Source organism: Neofelis nebulosa, chromosome 10, assembly GCF_028018385.1.
Source record: "Neofelis nebulosa isolate mNeoNeb1 chromosome 10, mNeoNeb1.pri, whole genome shotgun sequence".
Lineage (NCBI taxonomy): Eukaryota > Metazoa > Chordata > Mammalia > Carnivora > Felidae > Neofelis > Neofelis nebulosa.
The window spans coordinates 44,680,516-44,703,074 of NC_080791.1; the positions used below are offsets into that span (position 1 = coordinate 44,680,516).

General features: G+C 38.9%; 1 protein-coding gene across 2 annotated transcripts in view; it reads left to right on the plus strand.

The window, feature by feature from the left end:
* Window positions 1-492: 492 nt before the first annotated feature.
* CTSC (cathepsin C) overlaps window positions 493-22,559 on the plus strand; it is a 37,495-nt gene continuing 15,428 nt past the window's right edge. The window contains exons 1-4 of one of the 2 annotated variants that reach the window (XM_058687533.1): window positions 493-780; window positions 2,611-2,756; window positions 8,776-8,860; window positions 11,180-13,523. In XM_058687533.1, coding sequence (XP_058543516.1) covers window positions 609-780; window positions 2,611-2,756; window positions 8,776-8,860; window positions 11,180-11,190 — 414 coding nt within the window. In that variant the 5' untranslated portion in view covers window positions 493-608 and the 3' untranslated portion in view covers window positions 11,191-13,523. Of the gene's footprint in view, window positions 781-2,610; window positions 2,757-8,775; window positions 8,861-11,179; window positions 13,524-20,845; window positions 21,013-22,559 lie in introns of those variants that run through there. The other variant, XM_058687532.1, reaches the window with a different exon arrangement.

The window sequence follows — 22,559 nt, forward strand, 5'->3', positions numbered from 1 at the left end:
TTTTGGCAAACGGAAGGAAGAGCAGTTCTCAAACAGCTGGGGTGCCTGGGGGCAACATTTTCCCCAGTGGGTACAAAATAACTGAGTTGGTGAGGACTAACTGGGGAAGGGGAGGGAGTAAAAGAAAACTCCACTTGTTAGATCGCTTCCTCTCTGGGTCTTTTTCACACTTTCTGTCTATTCCCACCCCCACCCCCTCACCTCCGTTGTACGTCTGTCTCTTTCTGATCTATAGTTCCTGCCTACCGCCGCACATTGTTCCCCCCCTTTCCCCCCGGGGTTACTTCTCATGGAACAAAGTCACTGTGGCTCTTAACTCCTCTTTGGAGACGTCCCATGGTAATAGACCCTGTCTGCAGGTTCAAGCCAGGTTCCGGTGGAGCTGCGGCCAGGTGCGGAGCTGCGCGCACCCGGGAGCGCGTTACTGCGCCCGAGCGCCCCTCCCCCCGCCCCTGGGGCCCCAGACCCCGCCCCCGCCCCTTGCAGGCCGTGGGTTTCCGGCAGCTCAGGCTATTTTAAGGCGCGCGCTGTGCTGATCGCCTCGCTGTGAGCCCTCTGCTCTTCAGTGACGACTTCGTCCTTCTCCTCCCCTCTGGGGCCCCGCCAGCATGGGTCCCAGGCCCCAGTCGCTGCTCGCCGCCCTCCTACTGCTCCTCGCCGTCGCTGGCCCCGCGTACTGCGACACACCTGCCAACTGCACCTACCCTGACCTGCTGGGCACCTGGGTCTTCCAGGTGGGCCCCGTTGGTTCTCAGAGCGAAGTCAACTGCTCGGTTATGGGTAAGCCGCGGCGCCCCGGCCTCTCACCCTTCCCGCTTTGGCCCGGGACTCCTTCCTTGCCTTCCCGAGCTCTCTGCCCCCAGCGTCCACGCGGAGCGCGGAGACCCGAGGCCGGTGCTAGTGGAAGCCAGGATGGACTTGAGGCCCCTTGGGGTGCCTTTTCCCGCTCCAGGGCCGAGAAGTCCAAGCTGAGAGGCTGAGAACTTCTAATTGCACGTTTCCTTAGCTATTCCCCGGGGCCTAAACACTTTTTCGAGAACTTTTTTTCCCCTTTTTAGTTTTTGGGTTTGGTTTATTTGATTTGGAAGAGAGTTGAGACCGTGCAATCTTAGGATCTCCCTGCCCAATCTGCATATTTTTATAAAGCTGTGCCCATGAAAAATAAGCTCGAATACTGGAGAAAATAGCAAAAAAGTTTTTTTCCTTTTGTTAGCTTGTGGGAAAGAGCCTTTTTTTTTTTTTTTTTTTTTGCCCAGAGTTTTTGACTTACACGTGTGTTGAAGCTACTAGTCCGAGAAAACTTTCGGTATTGGCTCTGCCCTTTTTCGTGTATTGCAGGGAGGTAGATAAAAGTACTCCCCCCCCCCCCCCCCCGCCCATTCATTCTTTTTTACTTTCTACTTCTTCGTCGTCTTTTTTTTTTTTTTTGAAATAACTCTTTAGTCAGTGATTATATTTGGGAATGTCCAGAGCCAAGCACAAAGTCTGGCTTATGGAAACCTCTGAAAGAAATGTCTCGTGTTAGAACACACTGGGATATTTCATATGTCCTCAGAGAACATAGCTACCCTGAGGACAAAGAATTTAGAGAAGGGAGAAGAAAAAACACACAATCTCTGTCAAAAGAGTCACTCTTGTTCTGCCCAAACCCTTACCACCCTGTGGCATGTGCAGAGTGAGGGAAGCTCTCTGCCTCAATTTCCTTGTCTCAGCAGGAAAAGATTGCCAGGTCATTTGTTACTAAAACAGACCTATTCAACTATTCCAATTCCAGATGACTGTGTGGCATTTTGTAATCCTGGGCATTATAACCACCTTCTGTTTTAAAAGTTGAATTTGAAGGTCCGAAGCAGAAGGAGAACTGTTCTGTCACATGCAGCCTCCTCTTTCAGAGTATTCATCTGAAACGTGGAAAAACTAAAGTGTGAAACCCCCAGATGGACACAGTAGAACCCTTTCAGACAACCTCTGCTTATAAATCGTGCCTTTGACTTTAATCTAGTAAAGACACATGTAGATCTGAGCTCTTATCTTCTGAAGGTTGAAAGCTTAGTTCCTATTGGCACAAACTAGCTTTATAGGATAGAAACCTTGAGTTTGCCTAATAGCGTGGAAGGATTCAGATTATGAGGTTCTGAACTGCTAGAGCCATTGAGAAAGATACCCCATTTCTTCCCTAAAGAGATCATTTCCTTTGTCCTTGTGATATGATAGCAGGTCTTTTATATTTTGTATTTTCCATTTTTTGACTACCATTTCGTATTCTACCCATTTTGGGCTGTCATTTGAAACATCCCTATTCCTCTTTTTCTTCAGTGTTTCGATGCTCTGGGAAGGTAGGGCTGTACTTTTGGGGGAGTCTCTGCCTGGTGGGCCACTGGACATATTTCTGTCTTTTGAGCCTTCACTTCACTGGTTTTCCCGAGACACCTGTGGGAGTGTACAGGATGGAGACTCTGATATCTTCACAAGCCAGACTGGTCCAAATCCAGTGGCATGAAAGGAAAGCAGCTTAAAAATAATGGAAATTCTAGAGATTTCCCTGCCATTTGCAGTCCAAATAATTTTCCTCTGTTGTGCATTATTATTTATTTATTTATTTATTTTTAGGACCACCAGAAAAAAAGGTAGTAGTGCACCTTAAGAAGTTGGATACAGCATATGATGATTTTGGCAATGCCGGGCATTTTACCATCATTTACAATCAAGGCTTTGAGATTGTGTTGAATGACTACAAGTGGTTTGCCTTTTTTAAGGTCAGTTTTGTTGGGAATGCATTTGTATTTTCAGTGATTTGATATCTGAAGCTTCTTCTAATCAGACTCTCAGAATTTTAATTTTAGATTAAGAAGATAACCAGAATTGACACCATTTTTCCCAAGAGATATTAGATGGTGTAATTTTGCCACTTTATTTAAAATTGTGAATTCAGTAAATTAAAAAAAAAGAGGTATATTTGAATATGTACAACCCATCTGTATTGAAATTTACATTTCGGTAAGTATGACTAAATTTATTTATTACTACACCTTTACTTTTAAATGTTGCCTTAGTCACTTGGCTTTGTACTGAATGTGTAGGAAAGATATGGGCATTATAAATTTCTTCTTCTTGGAATTATTATCCTATCCTACCATTGCTTGTTGACTCTGAGAAATTGATGACACATTCCTCAACTTAATAATGATGGATGGGTTATGTCGCAATACACCCATTGTAAATGGAAAATGTGTTTCATTCCTATCAGACATCATGGCTTAGCCTGCCCTACCTTGAACATGCTCAGAACACCTAAATTGGCCTCTAGCAAAATCATGTAACACAGTCTATTTTATAGTGTGTTGACTATTTCATTGAATTAATTGAATACTGTAATAAAAGGGAGAAACAGAATGGTTGTAAGTGTATCACTGGTCCACCCTTGTGATCATGGGGCTGACTGCTACTGTTCAGCATCACAGGAATGTTTCCTACTGCATAGTGCTAGCCTAGGAAAAAATCAAAATTCAAAGTCCGGTTTCTACTGAACGTGTATAGCTTTTACACCATATGTATGTGTGTAGCTTACCAAAGATGGTAAGTTGGACCACCGTAAAGTCCAGGACCATCTGTGTTATAATGTACTAGATGTATTAATGTGAATAACTCCCTTTAGTGAGCTGAGACAAAGCGATAGAGAGCGTGAGTTATGCCTTGGGCTGAAGTAAAATGTAGCTCCGCCAGTCCAACCTGTGTTCTTCTTTCACTGGGGAAGAAGCATTGTCCGTTCTTGTATTTTAACACCTGGCTTCCCGTTGCATACATATGCTGAGGTATAGTAGCTTATTTAGCACAGATTTCAGTCCATCCCAGATAACTTTCTGAAGTTGGAACTTTTCCTGTTGGCAGAGTATTAACTGCTGTAAGTGAATTGAGGACACAAGCCTGAAACTCGCTGTTTCTTACCATAAATAGAGTATAAACAAAAACAGACTTGCATGGAGTAGGGTTTACAACTTTTGGAACATCTGGTAAGAGTTGACCAATTACAGGGATCTGTGGGAAAGTGGGGAATGAATCTGTTTAGGATGATGAAAGACAGGGGACTAACAAAAGAGTCACCTCTGAATTTATTGTGATTTTTCTAACCTGGCTTGTGATTTAATCACTGGGATATGGTGCTACATCTGAGCCAAGTATATTTCTTAGAATAACAACTTTCCTTTTTTTTTTTTTTCCTTAACCTTGAGAATCCCTCTTTAACATGAAAAAAGGGAAGAGAGACCAAGAGGAAAAAATTATCCCCCTCGTCTGTATTAGCTGGTTTGATACTCAGTGAGAACTGATCTATCCTTTCTGATCTATCCAGTTGAGAGCCAGCTGGTCATGTTTTTTAGTTGGAACCCATGCTTGACCATTTATGAAACGTTTTAATATCACCCCTGGATACTATGTATTTAAAAAAATAGTATCTATATGAATTTTTAAAATTGTGATACATAGGTGGTAAGCATAATTCACTCTGAATATAATTCTTGATCTGCTTATTGATGAGCCTAGGGCTTTGCAGACTCCTTGTCAGTACTCTGCTATAGCCCTTCAAAAGTTCTTTGCCTTTTAGGTGAGAACCATTTGCCTATGGAATTGATGTACAAGGAAAGACCTATTCAAGCTAGTTGTTGACTATGTACTCTACCCGCCTCCCCCTTGTCCTTTTTTGCCTGACACTTAGTAGACACTTAGTTGGTAATTTGTTTAAATACTGAAAATGAATCCATGAAGTGGAATTCACTTGAGAAATAGGAGGTTGAAGTGTAAGTTGGGAAGTTGCATACAAATAGATGAGTAAGTAAAATAGTTTTACCCATTTGGCTTAGAAAAGTTTTCTTTCTTACCTTCTGTAGAATGGGAGAAACTGTTGGGCAAACTTCTAAAGTCAGCATTTAATTGCCTGAGCCATAACCAGAAATAGATATGAGCAGTTTCCTTTTATTAATTTTTTCCATCAGTTTGTCTGCTCTCAGCTTAAATAAGAGTCCAAAGCTGGTAGGTACAGAGGGGACAGCTGGTGGCTGGAGGAGGAATCAGAATGCCTTTTTGTATTTCCCTTGAAATTACAGTGTAAGCACATTTGGTATTTTTCCATAACCTCAGAATGTTAAGTCATGGGTCAGTAGAGAGCCACTTCATAAAGTCAAATAAGGTTTTAAGTGTACTCAACCACAAGTGGGAAGAATCAATACATACACTGTTGTTGGGTAGACCCCTACTTAATCACAGGCTTCTGGATGGCATTCTCTGATTAGGAGCAAGAATAGGAAGAGTGTTCTTGCATTAACTGATTTCAGTATATTTTTTGAAGTGCTTTTTTAAACAGAACCATTATCAGGGCTGTGTTTTCCTGCTGAAAAATCAGTCACTCTGACTGGTCAATAGTTAAGTTTTGTGATAGGATCATAATTTTAATAAACAGAGTAGAATATACATAAGATACTTGGTTTTAAAATTTCTCTTAAGCTAATCAAGCAGTTCTAGATAAACATGTTTTGCAGAGTGAAAGAATCTATGCTCTTTTGGCAAATCCAAGTGACAGAGTAATGGGGAGCTGAGTTTTAAATTTAAGAAAAATTATAGAGTGGAATTGACTGTAGATAATAGGAAAGGCAAATATTTTTGGTGATACTGGCTAACACAAAAAACTTGCTGGATTTTTACCATAAGTATCAGGGCATTTCCTGCAGAAGTACCAAATTAGGTGTCTAACTCAAGAAAAACGCAAATGTCTTTTTTTAATAAGATTTCTTTTCTTTTTTTTTTTAATTTTGTTTTTTTTTTACTGTTTATTTTTTATTTTTGAGACAGAGACAGAGCATGAACAGGGGAGGGGCAGAGAGAGAGAGGGAGACACAGAATCTGAAACAGGCTCCAGGCTCTGAGCTGTCAGCACAGAGCCCGACATGGGGCTCAAACTCACGGACTGAGACATCATGACCTGAGCCGAAGTCAGATGCTTAACCGACTGAGCCACCTAGGCGCCCAATAAGATTTCTTTTATTTTTTTTTAAGTTTATTTTGAGAGAGAGGAGGAGAGAGCAAGTATGTGTGAGCAGGGAAAGGGCAGAGAGAGTGCGAGAGAGAGAATCTCAACCAGGCTCTGTGTAAGTGCAGAGCCCCATATGGGGCTTGATCCCATGAACCATGAGATAATGACCTGAACTGAAATCAGGAGTCAGCTGCTTAACCATCTGAGCCACCCAAGCACCCCAACCAAAAACCTGTTAATGTCACAGAGCTTTGGTCTTTTATTCTACAGACTTAGAAAATATCTTTTAAATGAAAATTTATTTTTGAAAAGGTAGAATTATCAAGATGTAAGCAGTATTTGTTATTTAGAGTGTCTCATGTAAACTACAACGTAGTGTTCAACCTACCACTGTTAAAGAAATACCTGACATTTTTGCCATGAATATCTACTATCTATATGTTCTTAGTCTGCAAATCAATTGGGTTTCCAGATCTCTATGTTGACTCATACCAGGCCCTACCACTTGTTTCCTTTTGTCCTTTTCAGATATGCCTTCATTAGATTACATATTTGCATTAGATTGTTTCTTGTTGCTGTTAGCGTTTGTTGAACAGGTGATACATGTAGGATATTGTTAGCTCTGTTCCACGCAGCCCAGTAGAGCCGACAGCTTCCACATCATTCTCCCTGCATTCCAACTTTGAAGCAATTGTGATACCACTACTGTTGGTAGGAATTTGCTTTATTTAGTTCTCAAGCCTCACCTGGAAGGTGGGCATTTTTCATAATCTAAGTTTTTGTAAGCTCTTTCTTTTTCCCCCTTGGTTTTAACTGCTTGAGAAATTGGGAGTCAAGTGGGGATAATCTGTTGTTGAATAGGACTTCAAGCTAGATAAAAAGCTTGGAAGGAAATAAATCTGGACACTGAATTTTCATTCCTGGATAGTTTGAATTTGATAGGAAGCACTAGGTATATATTCTTAAAAGGTATGTTTTTCTACTCCCCTTCCTGCATACATTCAATTATCTGAAACATTATGGGGAGTTACAATCTCAGATGTATTTAGGGCTCACCTGGGTAGCTACTTAAGCATTTGAAATGACTGTAATGTGAAACAATAAGGAGTAATAAGATCAATGGCAAAATAGAAACTGTCTTAGAGGCATTCATACTCAGTTTTTTAAAAAAGCAGTGTACTGGCCAAAGTAAATGACAACTGTCTGCAGGCTAGTTTCTAAGAGTTATCAAATTTAATAGCATTACCATTGGCTTATAATTGGTATGCCCAACAAATTTGTATCCCTTCAAAGTACCTGCAGATCAAAAGCAGCCAACCTCTTTTTTTTTTTTTTTTTTTTTTTTTTTAATTTGTGTGTGTGAGAGAGCGAGAGAGAGAATATCTTAAGCAGGCTCTGCCCCATGCTTAGTGCAGAGTGTGATGTGGGGCTCAATCCCATGACCTGGGATTCACGACCTGGGCCAAAATCAAAAGTCTGATGCTCAACCAACTGAGCCACTCCGGTGCCCCAAAAGCAGCCAACCTCTTATATGAAAACAGAATATAACAAAACAGGATGTTAAATAATGGCTGACTATGTGTTGGGTGGATAAGTGATTTTTTTTATGCTTTTATGTACTTTATTTTTTATCACGTGTAAAGCTCCTCTGTACCGCATCTTCTCTAATGGCACAGAGGAAGGAAGTCCTATGAGCGAAACTAAGTTCCGAAGAAAATCCTCAAGTTAAAAAGGCTTCCTAACCTTTTCCTGCTTCCCATTTCACTTTCTCTGAGGCTGCAAAAAAGGAACAGTAGAGCAGGAACTCAGACTTCATTTTGAAGATTAAGCCACTCATGGGGTGGAGAAGATGTGTTGAAGAGAAACTAATCTTCTGACTGAAAATTTTATTTTAGGACTGGCAAGCAAACCTTATTGATCTCTAATTGTGTTTTTGTTTGCAACCCACTAGTCTTGGTAGAACTTGAAGCTAAAAAAGACTTCCATGGTTCGTTCTTTCTTTCTTCTTTTTTTTTTTTTTTAAGTTTATTTATTTATTTTGAGAGACCACTGGGGAGGGGCAGAGAGAGAGAGAGAGAGAGAGAGAGAGAGAGAGAGAGAAGAAAGAAAGAAAGAAAGAAAGAAAGAAAGAATGAATGAAAGAATGAAAGAATGAATCTCAAGCAGGCTCTGCACTGTCCGCATAGGGCTTGATGTGAAGCTCAAACTCACAGAACTGAGATCATGACCTGAGCCAAAACCAAGACTCAGATGCTTAACCGACTAAGCCACCCAAGCACCCCTTCCATGGGTATTTCTATATCAGGTTGGCTCTTGAAACAAGAGTGGTACGTTGGGAAATCCATACCAGGGAATTTATTTGCACATTTTGTGTGCTAGTGACTTGTAAATTTCAAGCTTGTCACGTCAGCCAGAAATGTCAATCATGTTTCCACAGTTAAGAATTTGGGAATCTTGTAATTTTTTTTTTTTTTTTTAACTGTGCTTTCTGGGTTCATTTTTAAGATCTAACAGTTTAGCTTTTAGAATACTTGTTTTTAGCCTAATTTACTTGTTTTAGTATAGATTTAGCATACTGAGATCCAGATGTTGTCTTTTTTTTTAATTTTAACAACTTGAGATTTACTCTTGAGTATTTCATTTTATGGAAAGAATCAGAACTTTAACAATCCAAGCCTAGTTTTGTTTTTTTTTTCATGGTGATGCTTAATTGTAACATAATGACTTAGTTTACCGTTGTGAACTCTTCATAGGATGTCACTGATTTTATCAGTCAGTTGTTCATGCAGCTGGGAACTGTGAGGGTACATGATTTGAGACATCTGAGGAACAAACTGGGTGAGCTCCACTGAAATTTTTAACTTACTAAAGAGCCAGCTTCCCTCCTCCCTGGTGGCTTATGCAAATTACTATTTGTTTATTCATCTGGGAGAGGGAGATGAAGACTGGAGAGATTAGGGTTTTCTTATACATTTCTTGCTTGAGCCTGCTTCTTGCTTTGCTACTTCTTACCTGCCTGCACTATTTTATGTGAGTGATCTTTCACTTTAGTTTATTCTGTTTGCAACACATCGAATTGGTTGTCACAAGTATGATGCTCATAACATAAGCAGACATGAACCCAAAAAGGTAGAGACCCAGTTAAGAAAAAGTTAGCTCACAGTCACTTCACTTATTTGAAGTAGTTACACTGCCTCAGGTTGCTCATTTTTTTCCTAAAAAGACTCCAGAGGGAACCATGTGAAGCTATGGCATATTAGGTCTGTTTTCTAGTAGGGAGGGTGGCTCTTCCAGAGAAATTCTGCCTGGCACTCGTCACTGTGAGACATCACCCATCTTTTGAAACTGACTCCTTCTCAGAACAGAGACTACTGACTAGAAATAAGAGGGTCTTTTTCACTTTTGACATTCTTCTCACACTTAGAAAAGGTGTTTTTTAAAATTTTAATCTTAACTTATTTTACAGTGCACGTGTGTGCGGTGTGAGCACAAGCAGGGGAGGGGCAAAGGGAAAGTGAGAGAATCTCAAACAGGTTCCTTGCTCATCACAGAGCCTGACATGGAGCTCAATTCTACAACCCTGGGATCATGACCTGAGCCAAACTCAAAAGTTGGATGCTCAAGAGACTGAATCACCCAGGCTCCCCAAAAAGATGTTTAAATCATTACTCTCACTGGGTCCATAAATTTAGAGGTCTTAAAACTTTTTATGCAAAGGGCGCCTGGGTGGCTCAGTTGGTTGAGCATCCAACTTCTGCTCAGGTCATTATCTCATGGCTTGTGAGTTCGAGCTCCAAATCGGGCTCTGTGCTGATCGCTGAGAGCCTGGAGCCTCTTCAGATTCTGTGTCTTTCTCTCTCTCTCTCTCTCTCTCTCTCTCTCTCTCTCTCTCTGCCCCTCCCCCACTCACACTCTGTCTCTGTCTCTCAAAAATAAATAAACATTAAAAAAATTAAAAAACTTTTTATGGAAAAAGGGTGGTTAGAGAGTAACGTTGATAGGGACTTAACTGTTCCTTGCATTTTTTTTTAAGATTTTATTTTTAACTAATCTCTACACCCAAAATGGGGCTCGAACCTTCAACCCTGAGATCAAGAGTCACATGCTGTACTGACTGAGCCAGCCAGATGCCCTACCATTCCTTGCATTTTAACACGATATTATTTCCCCCTTCCTCTTTCCCTACTTCCTTTACTTAGCTCCTAAGTAAAAAAGAGCTATGAAAAAGGGAACTGGGATAAGTGTTGAAATTTCCATAGCTTTATCCTGTATCAGCGTTTTCCAAACTGTTAACAGACCCCTAGTGCCCCACACATGTGCTGGGTAGGCTTACTCATCACTTGTCACTGTATCTTGTTAAACTTCAGAGGTTGTTCTAGGCAGCCACTATTAACAGATCAAAGTGAAAATTAGAGCTGAAATTAATAAGCTCTTTCTTCCCTGAATTCCTGGTAGTTGAATAAGTATACATTGTGTAGTTTCCCTTTCAGAATCTCAGGATCTTTTATAGAGTGGATGGTGGTAGCTTTGGAGGAAGACAAAATAGGAAACTTGCCCAAAATAAGCTACCCGTTTTTTTCCTCACAAAAAATAAGGTATCTTCAGAATGCAGTTGACAAAATTCTGTCTTAAAACTCTCACTCTTCCCAATAATTAAGGAATGCCTCTATTAAAAGATAAACCCCCTTAGTGTTTGCTCTTAGTAAGTGGGATAAATAGAGGGATAAATACCTGGAAATACAGATCAAAGCAGCATTAAGCCTGCATTTAGGTTTCGTAAGGAATGCATGGTAACCTATCTATCTAGGTTGCTGGATTGGCCGGTTTCTTTTAAGTATATTTCAAAATTATATTAGATTCATACAGTGGTAGTTGATTTCAAATGCCTTTGCATGTGCTTCTTGAGCATGTTGGCTGCATGCATGATACATGTTGCTTAAGCTTTCAGCTTTGGAGAATGGCAGCTTTTGTGAATGTCTTAAATAGCATTAAGATTTACCAGCATTTCAAATACTAGCACTGTTTTTTTTTGTTTGTTTTTTTTTGGGGGGGGGGTTTCTTTTTTTTTTTTCTGAAAAGAAATTAATATGATTAAACATTCTTAAGAGACCATCTGATTCTGGTTGGCTTGTAACTCTAGTTTTTATTGTCTTTTAGTTATTAAATAGAGCATCTGTTGAGGGGCTCTTTTAAAACAACAACCAAAAAGCAGACTTTGGGGCTAAGAGGCAGAGCAGCATGCAGCCGTGGACCTTCTTACCTCTAACAGCTAGCCGAGGCCTCTAGCAACTACATTCCCCTTCTGGAGTCTTTCTGTGCATGTAAAATGCTGAGGAGTCCTGGTGACCTACCTCCAAGGCAGCTGCCCTCCTGAACCATTTCCCTGGAAAGCAGCAACCGCCATTTTGAAATGTGAACAACCAGACTACACAGGAAAAAGAAAGACATCTGGAAGTCTTAGGTGGCTTCACCATTCAACCTTTGAATGAAAGGAACTATATGAAACTCGAGTTTTTCCCTTTTGAATATTCTTCTATTGAAATGATTTTTCCAAACTCATTAGGATTTGAATTTTGTGTTGTATTTTGTTCATAGTGCAAATTTTATTCCCAGTTAAATTATCTTCTTGTGTGCCTTTCTTTCTTTAATTATCTTGATGAACCACAGGACCCATTGTAAGGAGAAATTAATGCTTCAGGATATCTTGAGATGCACAGATGTAAAGGGTAGAAAGATCATTCTACAGAAGACATGTTTGGGGGACAGGTTTCTGAGATAAGTCATACCACTGAAGGGTATCCTTGTAGATCATAGGCCTGTAGTACCCTAGCCAGAAAGATGGGGTGATTAATACATTTTTTTGTCTGTTTTTTTGATTAGGTCCCAGTTTTGTACTAAGAACTTGACATATATTGCCTTACAAGATCTTATGAAGTAGATATTACTAGCTTCATTTTACAGATAGGGAAAATTAGTCTCTTACTGTGCATCCAATTGTAAAATGACAAGGGCTAGCCTTTCAAGCCTAAGGACCTCCCTGGGGCTAAAGGATAAAAGAAATAATGGTACTTAAGTGACAGACATTTCAGTGGATTTTTTTCCTGGAGACTCCCAATTCATAAGCATCATGAATGTTTAATGGGATGAAATACGCATTGTATTGGCTTCTTTTGAAATGGTTTACAGCTTATGTTTCCTTACCAAATTAGGCTATTCTCTTTCTTTCCTAAACCAGGGTCCTTTCATTCAAGATGAAAACTTACCTTCTCTCCTTTTGTGTTCTTAGAAAGGAAGGTTCTGAAAAACGTCACATTAAGTAACATTGCCTAGTTGACTTCTCTTAATTACACTGTTGTTCTTATTGATTGCTATCTTTTAGCTCTTTCCTGCTAAACAGTGGACTAGTTTCCTGCTCAGTTGTTCAGAATTGATGAATATCAGCCTCAGTAAGTTGAAAATTTGGAACCATACCTAGTCCCTATTTTCTGGAGGGCTTTTCTCTTGTATCTGTGCTTGAATGGAAGAATCTCTAGATACCAGATTTTTATCATTTTATTGGTTCAGAGAACTTTTTATGACCTCTGAGTGGCCACTGGTCTGCTATTCTGGAAAGGTTACGTCTTAGAAGGGTGAAGTAACTGTATGCCCGACTACTTCTACCTGGATACTTTTTTCCATCCTACCTCTGGACCTGATAATTCATTACTCGGGGCCTTGATGCCACCTCTGTGAGACCTTCCCTAGCTCTCTCCATTGGTGGGAGAACTGCCATTGTTTTGGTTCACATCGTGCTTGGAGTTACCTCTGCTCAGGTAATTCTGCATTAACTGCTGTAATGGAGTGATTTGATAGTGTGTCTTCTTCCAGACTGAAAAGCTGTATGTCAACCTGTGTATATTCAGAACCTGATTACATAGAACTTTATAAGTGTTTGGAAAACTGACCACACTTCTCTTGTCTTTTCAAAGACTTTTCACAAGTAATATTAGCTTACATAGATGTAATTCTTTTGTATTCTAGGAGCACAATCAGAAATGATGCTATGTTTATATTTCTGGTTCTGTGCCCTAAAAATACATATCAGGTTACCTGTCTCCAGGGTTCTAAAAGAGTTGGATTTTTCAAACTAATTTCCAGGATGTAAAGTGACAAAGCAGCTAATGTGTGTAAGAATGTATTTAATATGGAATTTAAAACCACCTCTATGGAAGTTGTTTTTTTTTTTTTTTTTTCTATTTCTCTGAGAAACTTTGCATCTAAATGTTTTGCTAATGGAAAAGAAGACTTGGTAGGTACAAAATTACACATACTTGTGTTAGCAGGTGTCCTAAAATAATACCGCTTTGCATTTTCTGTCACAATTGTTTGTCTTCTCTGATCTTTAAACTCTGAGGGCAGGGATCAACTCTGTACTACTAAGCATTTTATTCCCTTTGTATAATGTGATGCATGATAAATAATAGGCCTTCAATAAATGTAGAAGAAAGAAAATTGAATAATATATCATTGTATTGTCTTGTTTTATTGACATGTTTCTGGGTATATTGTTACCTTTATGTACTTAAGAGTCTGTAGTGGACCCTCAGGCCATATTTGTTGAATTGGCATGGTAGAAAGCAGTGGAGGATTTTAGATTTTATTCTGTTCATTTATTTACGTTTTAATTTTTGTATGAGACTAGAAAAACCAAGATAGGGCTCAAAGTTAAAAACAGTAAAGTTGTAACTTTGAGAATTACTAAAAACTAAGTTAGCTGTCGGGGTAGATAGCTTTATAATGGCAGATTCCGCACAGCCTGGAGTGCTGTGGGCTGTCCTGTTCCTTCCCCCATTTCCGTACATGGAGAGGCACCAGCCAAAGGTTAGATTAGGTGAACTCTCAGATTTGTTCAAATCTCCCAGTTTAAAAATTTATGAACGAGGAAGTGAGGAATGAGCCAAGAGATTTTGACAACTGTATTGAATGATAAATTGCTATTTTAACTAATTCTAGAACCTATAGTTTGGTTTAACCTGAATGTGTTTTAAGCACTGGAAATAAATGAACTCATTTCCACATGCAAATCTGTCTTTACCTCAGTAAAATCCTGGAAGGTATTTGGTTACAACCACTAATGATTTCTTGGCAGTTTCAAAATTCATTGAAATTCAACTTTTTAAACAAATGGTTAAATCTTAGTTAGGTAGAAAGCTAGAGCTAATCCTTGAAGCTGGCAGAGGGGAGTTTGTTTTTTTTCTGAGGAAATATGTGGTACTCTTGGGTAGGTCTGGGAAAATAACAACTTAGTAAAAATGTGCCTTGTTCTCTTTTGTTGATGCTTTTTACACTCCAGACCTGACAGCAAATGAAAGCAGTTAATCTATATACAGGAAACAGGGCAGAACTCAAGTAAACATGTTTTGTTATTTAGTATTGCTGGAAATGTACTATCTCTGCGTATATGCTTTACCATTAAATCATTGAGCTTCATGCCAGGTGTCTTTTCCTGAAATGTTGAATGATCTTGATGGATAAGACCTGGTTCTCCAAATTTTTTGTCATGTATTCCACAGCGTGTAAAGGTACATTTAAAACATATACGTGTACTGCCGTACTGATGTTTGCTATCAAACACATGAGGTAATATTAAATGATTAAATATTTGTCACAAAAATGGGTTTTGCCAAAATATATTCCATGATGATATTCTTTGAAAATAATACAAAAAGCATGCTTCATTATCATAAGAATCTGTTACCTATAATTTTCACTACTGAAAGTTTTCCACATTTGGAAGCACAATTTTCTAATTAAAATCTTTAAAAGATGTTAGTAGTTTTGATCCATTTTATTAAAAGTATGAAAGTATCACAGGTTTAGTAGAGTCTGGAAGTGCTGTTGGGTATTAGGGGTGGTGACAGTTTAATGGACTATTTTTTTTTAATTGGGGTAGAGCTAACACAGTGTTCTGATAGTGTCCGATTCGACAGCTCTCTGTTATGCCATGCTCACCACAAGTGTAGCTAGACAGATTTTAAGTGAGATGTGTTTTATTGGTAACTAAGATTAAAAACTGAACACTGCTGTGATGGAACCATTGGAAAACATCTGATTTCAGAAACTTGTATTTGCCCGACAACTTGTACCAGGAACAGGGCAAAGGTAAGCTTTGTCAGTTTTCTTATGTCTGCTTATATTAGTATTTGCAAATTCGGGTTTCTCTGCAAGTATTTTAAGCCACTTTGTGAAAATTAGCTTCATTAAATCAGCTAGGTACAGAAATCAGTGTAAGCAGGCCCATGTAAAAAGGACATCCTGTGTCTTAACCATCACATGTGTAGCACACTGTGCCTGGCAGGTGAACTTCTGACCTTGACACTGAGTGGTGGCATCGGTTGCTTTGTAAATTACAGTGGAAGTTGTTTCTCAATTTTATTTGTATATAATTACACATGTAAAAAAAAATGTTTTTCCCAATATTCTAGTGGATCATCTTTCATCTCATTTTGGAAACCACTGGTTGACAACCAGTATCAACTGTTCAGCTGACAGATTGGGCTTTAGTGTTTAATTTCTTTGATGGCATAGTTACAGTCTTAAAACAACTTCTGTATCCCCCGTGGTAACAGATAATCATACTTCTGTTGCTTGTTTCATGTTCCTAACTTTTTAAACTCATCAAAGTTACAATGTCATCTTTTATCCTTCAAAGGTATCCAGTGTTGTAGGTATCATTCCCACTATCAGGTGAAGAAATTGGGGCTCCTTAGTTGTGGTTTGCTGAAGGTTACATAAATTATAAGTGGCAGAACAGGATTTAAAGGGCAAAGCCCTTTTACAAGACTGCCTATTTCTGATAGCCAGTGCATTACATAAAAGTTAAGTATTCAAATATTTGCCAAGTATATTAATCAGGGAAACCATGGAACAAGGTGATTTTAAACTTAAGTTCTAAAATATCCCAACCTGTTCTTTTTCGATTGGTTAAATAGGTAACAGTAATGATAGTTGATGAAATGAGTGGGAACTTGTTTGGCGACCCTGGGTAATTTTGAAGAAGCAAATGGATAGCTAGTAAATCCTAGTAGTTTTCTAAACCTAAATGCTAGTGTGTGGAATTTACATTTTATGAAATTATCCGTTGAAATTGGCATGAATGAATGGAAACTTAAATTACACCATCTGTGCAAGACGGTATTCGGACACTGATGTTTATATAAATGAAATAAATGAAAACCCTTAAAAATACTTTGGCTATATTTCAAGCTGGATAGTGTGGCCAAAACTTCAGCTTCTTAATTGGTAATAATGCCAGAATCACATAAGAACTATTTCACAATAGCAAAAATGACCGATACCGTGAGAACGTTCAAATCAAGAAAATAACATGAACAGCATGTGGTCCTTTCAAGGTGTAAGGTACTGACTAGTCGGCTTCTAGAGTGCTCAATGCTGCTTCTACTGAATCCTGCACAGATTACAGGGTATTACAACCCCGTCCTACCTTTTATAAGGTAATTTCAGGGTCTCTGTGATATCTTAGAAGCACTGCACTTTGATTAATTACAAACTTCGTATCTTTTCTGAGTTTCTTGTGTTATTGCTAAAGAGGACTTGGCATTTGTTGTTTCTCTTATTCATTTATTCACTCATTCCATAACTAATTGCTTCCTAATGCCAGTTTCCTACTTCCTGAATAAACAATCCTATTCTCACAGTGCCTTTTTTTTTTTTTTTTTTTTGAGGCGAGAACAACCTCATAAGCTGCTGTGAAAGTGAATTGAGTCAATATATGTAAAACAGAGTATATGAGGTGGAGTCTACTATCATCCTGATCTTATAGATGAGGGTGCAGAAAGGATAAGTAACCTGCTTAGGATCACACAGACAGTTAATGTCAGAGCTGGATATAGTCTAGGAAGTCCAGCCTGAAGACCATGTCTTTGACCTTTGCTCCCATCAAAAAACCTTGGCAAAAAAAAGGTAAAAAGATTGAATTAGAAAATGACCATTAGGGTTGCTAGAGAATGTAAGTGGCCCTTACAGGGCTGTGGACAGCAATTTGGACTTTACTCTTGAGAGTCTGTTAATCTTCTCCAACTTTTTTTTTTTTAAAGGAAACAGTGAATAAAGTAATGATCCTATAACTTGTGAACCCATGTTTGAATTCTCTCTTCTCCATTTACTTTGCAAAGCATGTAATTTTTTTTTTTTCTTTATGAAAAGAGTGATGCCTATTATCCCAAGGAATCATTGCGAGGCTCGAATGATACAGATGGAAACTCTTTGCTGCATGGTTTCTCGGTATCTCCTGTTTTTGGAGTTGGCTAGTATGTTTACTTCTCTAGCTCTTTGTGAAAAGACAGAGTATATGAAGTGGTGTGTGGTATTGGGAAGAGCCCTTGGTTTTATAAATTCTAGTTTGACTACTTTTCTTATTTTGTCCCCTGAGATTATATTATCTCGGTTTCCTTGAACTTAGAAGATTTATGAGTGATGGGTAAGATATTTATCAAAATGTGAACTGATAAGGTGCTATAGTTCCATAATGTTGATAAAAAATACAGAGTCCTTAAACAAATGTGGTAAGAAACTTCAGCAACATCAGTCATGCTTTGGTGAATTTTCCCCCCCTCTATCAAAATAACAAGTCAGCCTTCCCATCACAGGGAAAGTTCATTTGGTGTTAGACATGATGCTTGTAACTATGACTCATTTGTGCCAACCAGGTGAGCAAAACCACACTGATGAAAAACATGGGGCCCAGTTCTTCTCACTTGAATGCCCCTAACTCTTTTGGTATTAGGGGAAAGTTATTTCATCTGTGATCTAAATTCTGCCTAGATGGGGAAGTTTCCCGGGCTTCTCCAGCATGGTTAGCTTCTTGAACCACATGATGTTGTAATGAATTATTTGTTTCTTTCATTGAATTGTGAACCTCTTAAGGGCTAGGGCCACATCAATACATTTATGTGTGCGTGCCTAGTACCTTGCACTGATGCCTGAGAAGTAGGTGGCCGATAAATATTTGATAAATAAATGAAAGACCTTACCAAAATACACAGTAAGTTCTATAAATAATTTTTTTCAAGTGTAATAGTAATTCCAAAACATATGAGTGTTAACAGCCTCTAACAACACCTTGACCATCTCTCCTAGGCATCCTCTTCCAGGACTTTGTAGGCTATGAGTTTCATTCTTAGGAAATTTTTTAATTTATTTTTTTTAATGTTGATTCATTTTCGAGAAAGATGGCACATGCGTGTGCACAAATGGGATAGGGGCAGAGAGAGAGGGGGATGATCTGAAATAGGCTCTGTGCTGACAGCAGACAGCTCCCTGTGGGGCTCAAACTCACCATGAGATCATGACATGAGCCAAACTTGGACACTTAGCTGATGGAGCCACCCAGGCACCCCAAGAATATTTTTTAAAGTGAATAATTGTATATAGCACTCCTCATTTTATAAACAAGGAGATTCTACCCAGAGACTGATTTTGCCTTTTATTTCCATTTTTGAAACTTCTTTGCATTTGTATTCAACTTAAGTACTATCTTGTAATTTTTTTTCTTAACATAGGTTTTCTACAGAGGTCGATAAACTTTTTCTTATAAGGTCAGGTAGTAAACATTTCTGGCTTTGTGGGCCTTAGGTATTCTAAGGTGGCTACTCAGTTCTGCTGCTGTAGTATGGAGGCAGCCATAGACCATATGTGCACAAGTGGTCCTGGCCGTGTTCAATAAAACTACATTCATAGAAGCAGGCAGCCGTCTGTCCTATAGAACTCACATTTATCATTTAAAATGCTGTATAATACTCCTTTATTTTTATACATGAACATTTAGGACACAGTTCTTGGTTTTAACTTTTCTGTTGCAATGAGTGTCTTCCTACATGTAGTATTTTTTTTTTTCATTTATGTGTATCTGACATATTTTGTAAGGTACATTTCAAGAACTCTTTAAAGTCTTGTCAGACTGCTTTCTGAAATGGCAGAGGTGGAGGAGCCTTGGCTTAACCCCACCTGGTCTATCTGACCACCACACTGCAGAGAATGGAACACGATCAAGAGCCTGTGCCAAAGAGACACTGAAAAGAATGCTAAGGGGTTTAGATTCCATCAAATGAGGTACCAATATTAGTGTGTTTTTGATCTATAAAAATAGTAGTTGCATGTAGTTTTGATTTTAATAAATATAAATTTTACTGATCTTTTTACACAACACACCCTCTAATGTTGCAGCTTGGTCATATTCTAAGGCCTTTGTTTCAGTGTTTCTCATCCGGAGTTGGGGCTTTAGCAGGGACATGAGCAGGAAGCTGAACTCACACAGGTGAAGACATGCTTAGCCAGCTGTGGATAGACAGGTTTCACAATATCATGAACCACCAATACGGATGCAGAGTATAAATCTATGTGAGTAGTCCATACTCACTTATCCTGTGTTGTATAGCTTAGTGGGTGGTGAATCCCAAGGTTCAAATCTAGTTTTTTGGATTCTAAGGCCAAGCATTTTTAACTCCATTCGTAAATATGATTTGAATTCAGAGAGTCTGATGCAAAGGTAATTCTACCTTTAGGTATAGTTTAGCGCATGCATTCCTCTAAACAAAGGGGTTGCAAACCTTGGGCCTGGTCTTGTAAATAAAGTTCTACTGGCACACAGTCTACTTCATTCATTTCTTTGTTTCCTATACAACTTTTATATTGCGGTGGCAGAGTTGAGTGGTTTTGACAGAGGCTTTATAGTTAGCAAGCCTTCAAATGTTATATCTCTGGCTTTAGAAAAGAAGTTTGCCAACCCCTGCACACAGGTAAAGTGATACCTGTTATGTTAGGAGTTCGAAAACTATAGCCTGTGAGTCAAAAATAACCTACTATGTACTTTTCGAAAGAAAAGTATTGCAATTCAGCTGACAGCTGGCAATTTGTTTATGTGTCATCTGACTGCTTCTGTGCTTTTGTTCCAGTAAGTCAGTGCCTGAAATTGTGCCCAAGACCCTCCTCATTGAAATTTAGCATGAATTTTCCCTTTCTTCCTCCCACATTCTGGGCTTTCCTTCTCCATGAGGAGATGTTATAACATGAGGGTTTGTAAGCTCAGGAAGCTATGTTTTTGAGTTCAAATCCTAGATCTATCACATTATAGGTGTTCAGTATTAACATTGGAATAGGACAAGGGGCCATATTAATGAAATATAATGGAGAGAATATTAATAATCAGGTTACTTTTCTCCCCCGTAATCAGATTATCCTAATAAATTGTGAGGTTGACAGGAAAAAGGATTTTGTTTAGTTCTATGGAAATTTTTCATCCTTTATTTTTGTAGTTTGCTGGAGTACATCTTCTTTGAGTAGAAAAGTATAGTCTGACAGATTGAACAGAAATTTATTTCTGCCGTGTAACTGCTCTGTTATTTTAGGAGCTATGTACCCTCTCTCAGCCGAGCCTCCACTTACTTGCTGGTAAAATGGGCCTATTGAAGGCTCTTTCCCCATTGGCTTAGCGAGGACTACATGAGGAAACTATTGTAAAATGCCTGCCATGGGGCAGATGCTCTAAAAATGTTAGGTTTTTTCCCCCTGATTTTCATTCCCAGAAATGTTTTGTTACGCAAATTTTGTTTTTGGCAGTCAGTTCCTGCAATCATAGAAAAGTTTATTTCTCCTCCTTTTGTAGAGTAATTCTCAGAATGTAACCTCTCAGGGTGAATTTTTTCTTTTGGTTGGCAGAGGCTGGTTCCCAAGATGAAAGGACTGTGAATGGGAGCCGGGAAAAGGGACCTGACAGATGAGCACAGATCCATTGGCTTGACGTTTCCTTCCCTTACTTGGTTGCAGTATGAAGAAGAGTGCGGCAAGGTAACCAGTTACTGCCAGGAGACCATGCCTGGATGGGTGCACGATGTGCTGGGCCGGAACTGGGCTTGCTTCACGGGAACCAAGGTGGGAAGTACCTCTGAGAATGTGAATGTGAACACAGCACACCTTGAGAGTCTCCCGGAAAAGTGAGTTGTTACAAGGGAAAAATACATTTAGTTTTATAGTATGTAGAAGGATGCATCTGTGTTAATTCTTGGAAAACATTATTTTGATGATACACAATTTATTTAACATAGAAACATAGGCCATATTATATAAAACCTAACTGGAAAAACATGTTGAGTAATGGAACGGAGAGAAGAAAATATTTTTTCCAAGAGTAATGGACCACTGATGGCTTTCAAGAAAATTTATATGAAGGACCATCGAATTGCAGTGCCAAAGAAAGAAAAGAGCGGTTTATCATTGCCATGTGATTGCTTAACACTTGTACATGCCAATGTTTATGTTGCAACAAATCATAGGTGATACTAATTGAACATAACTTTTAAACAAGGGCAGTGAGTAACTGAACTGACCATTCTTAGTAGTGATGTAGCAGTGTATTAGTTTGCTGGGGCTGCCGAAACCAAGTGTCACAGACTGAGTGGCTTAAGCAACAAAAATTTCTTTTCTCACAGTTCTGGAGGCCAGTAGTCCAAGATCCACCATGTCAGCCGGCTTGGTTTCTTGTGAAGCCTGTGTCCCTGGCTTGCACACAGCCACCTTCTCACTGTGTCCTTACATGTCACCCCTCAGTTTGTTTCCTAATCTCTTTTTTTCCTGAGTGCACCAGTCATATTGGGTTTGGGACCACTGATAGGACCTCATGTTTCTGTAATTTCCCTGTTAAAGGTCCTGTCTCCAAATCACTTTCCGAGGAAGTTTAGACTTGAACCTATGAATTTTGGGAAGACACAATTCAACTTACAATACGCAGTTAAAGTTTTTGTTAAGCAAGGTCCAGGTTAAGTAACTGTGAACCACACAAATGAGAGATTTCAGACTTTAGTTATTTGGAAGGAAAAGATAAAGGGGTATTATTGGTAGCAGCCTTTTCTGTTTTATTTAGTTGTGAAATCCACTAAAAGTACCCATGAATAAATTTTCCCAGGCCAGGCCACATGGGCAGTGAGTGATCCTACAGTAGAGAAGTTGGGGATGTGGTTCTGAGGTAGAGACAATGGGGACAGGAGTTTAAAGAGGACAAGTTGCACTTGTCTGGGAAAGTACTCATAAAGATCTAGACTAATGCATCCTCTCCATTTTGAATTTAGCTTTTAAATTACTTTGCTTGACTTGATCCTTGAGCAACACTTTTCTTATTAAACTGTTCACTTTTCACTCTCCCACTTGGGATGTGCTGTGTACTAATGTGCTCTTTTTGGTATTTTAAACATTGTCCCACTTAATGAAGAAGCTACTCACTGGCATGCTCAGAACCTATTCCACTTCACCTGTAAAAGCATTTGGGACTATGCTTTAAGGTCTTCTGCTTAAGACATTAAGGTCTTCTGCTCTATGCTTAAAGAGATCTTTAAGGTCTCTTTCAGCTCTTAATGATCTGTTATCCCATAGTAAACTACATTATTTTTAATTTCCTTGGATCTTAAACACTGAAAATAATAGTGTTTAAGACCTACCTTGTCATTAGTATAGTGCACATGTCCCTGTCTTATGTGTTGCTAGGATA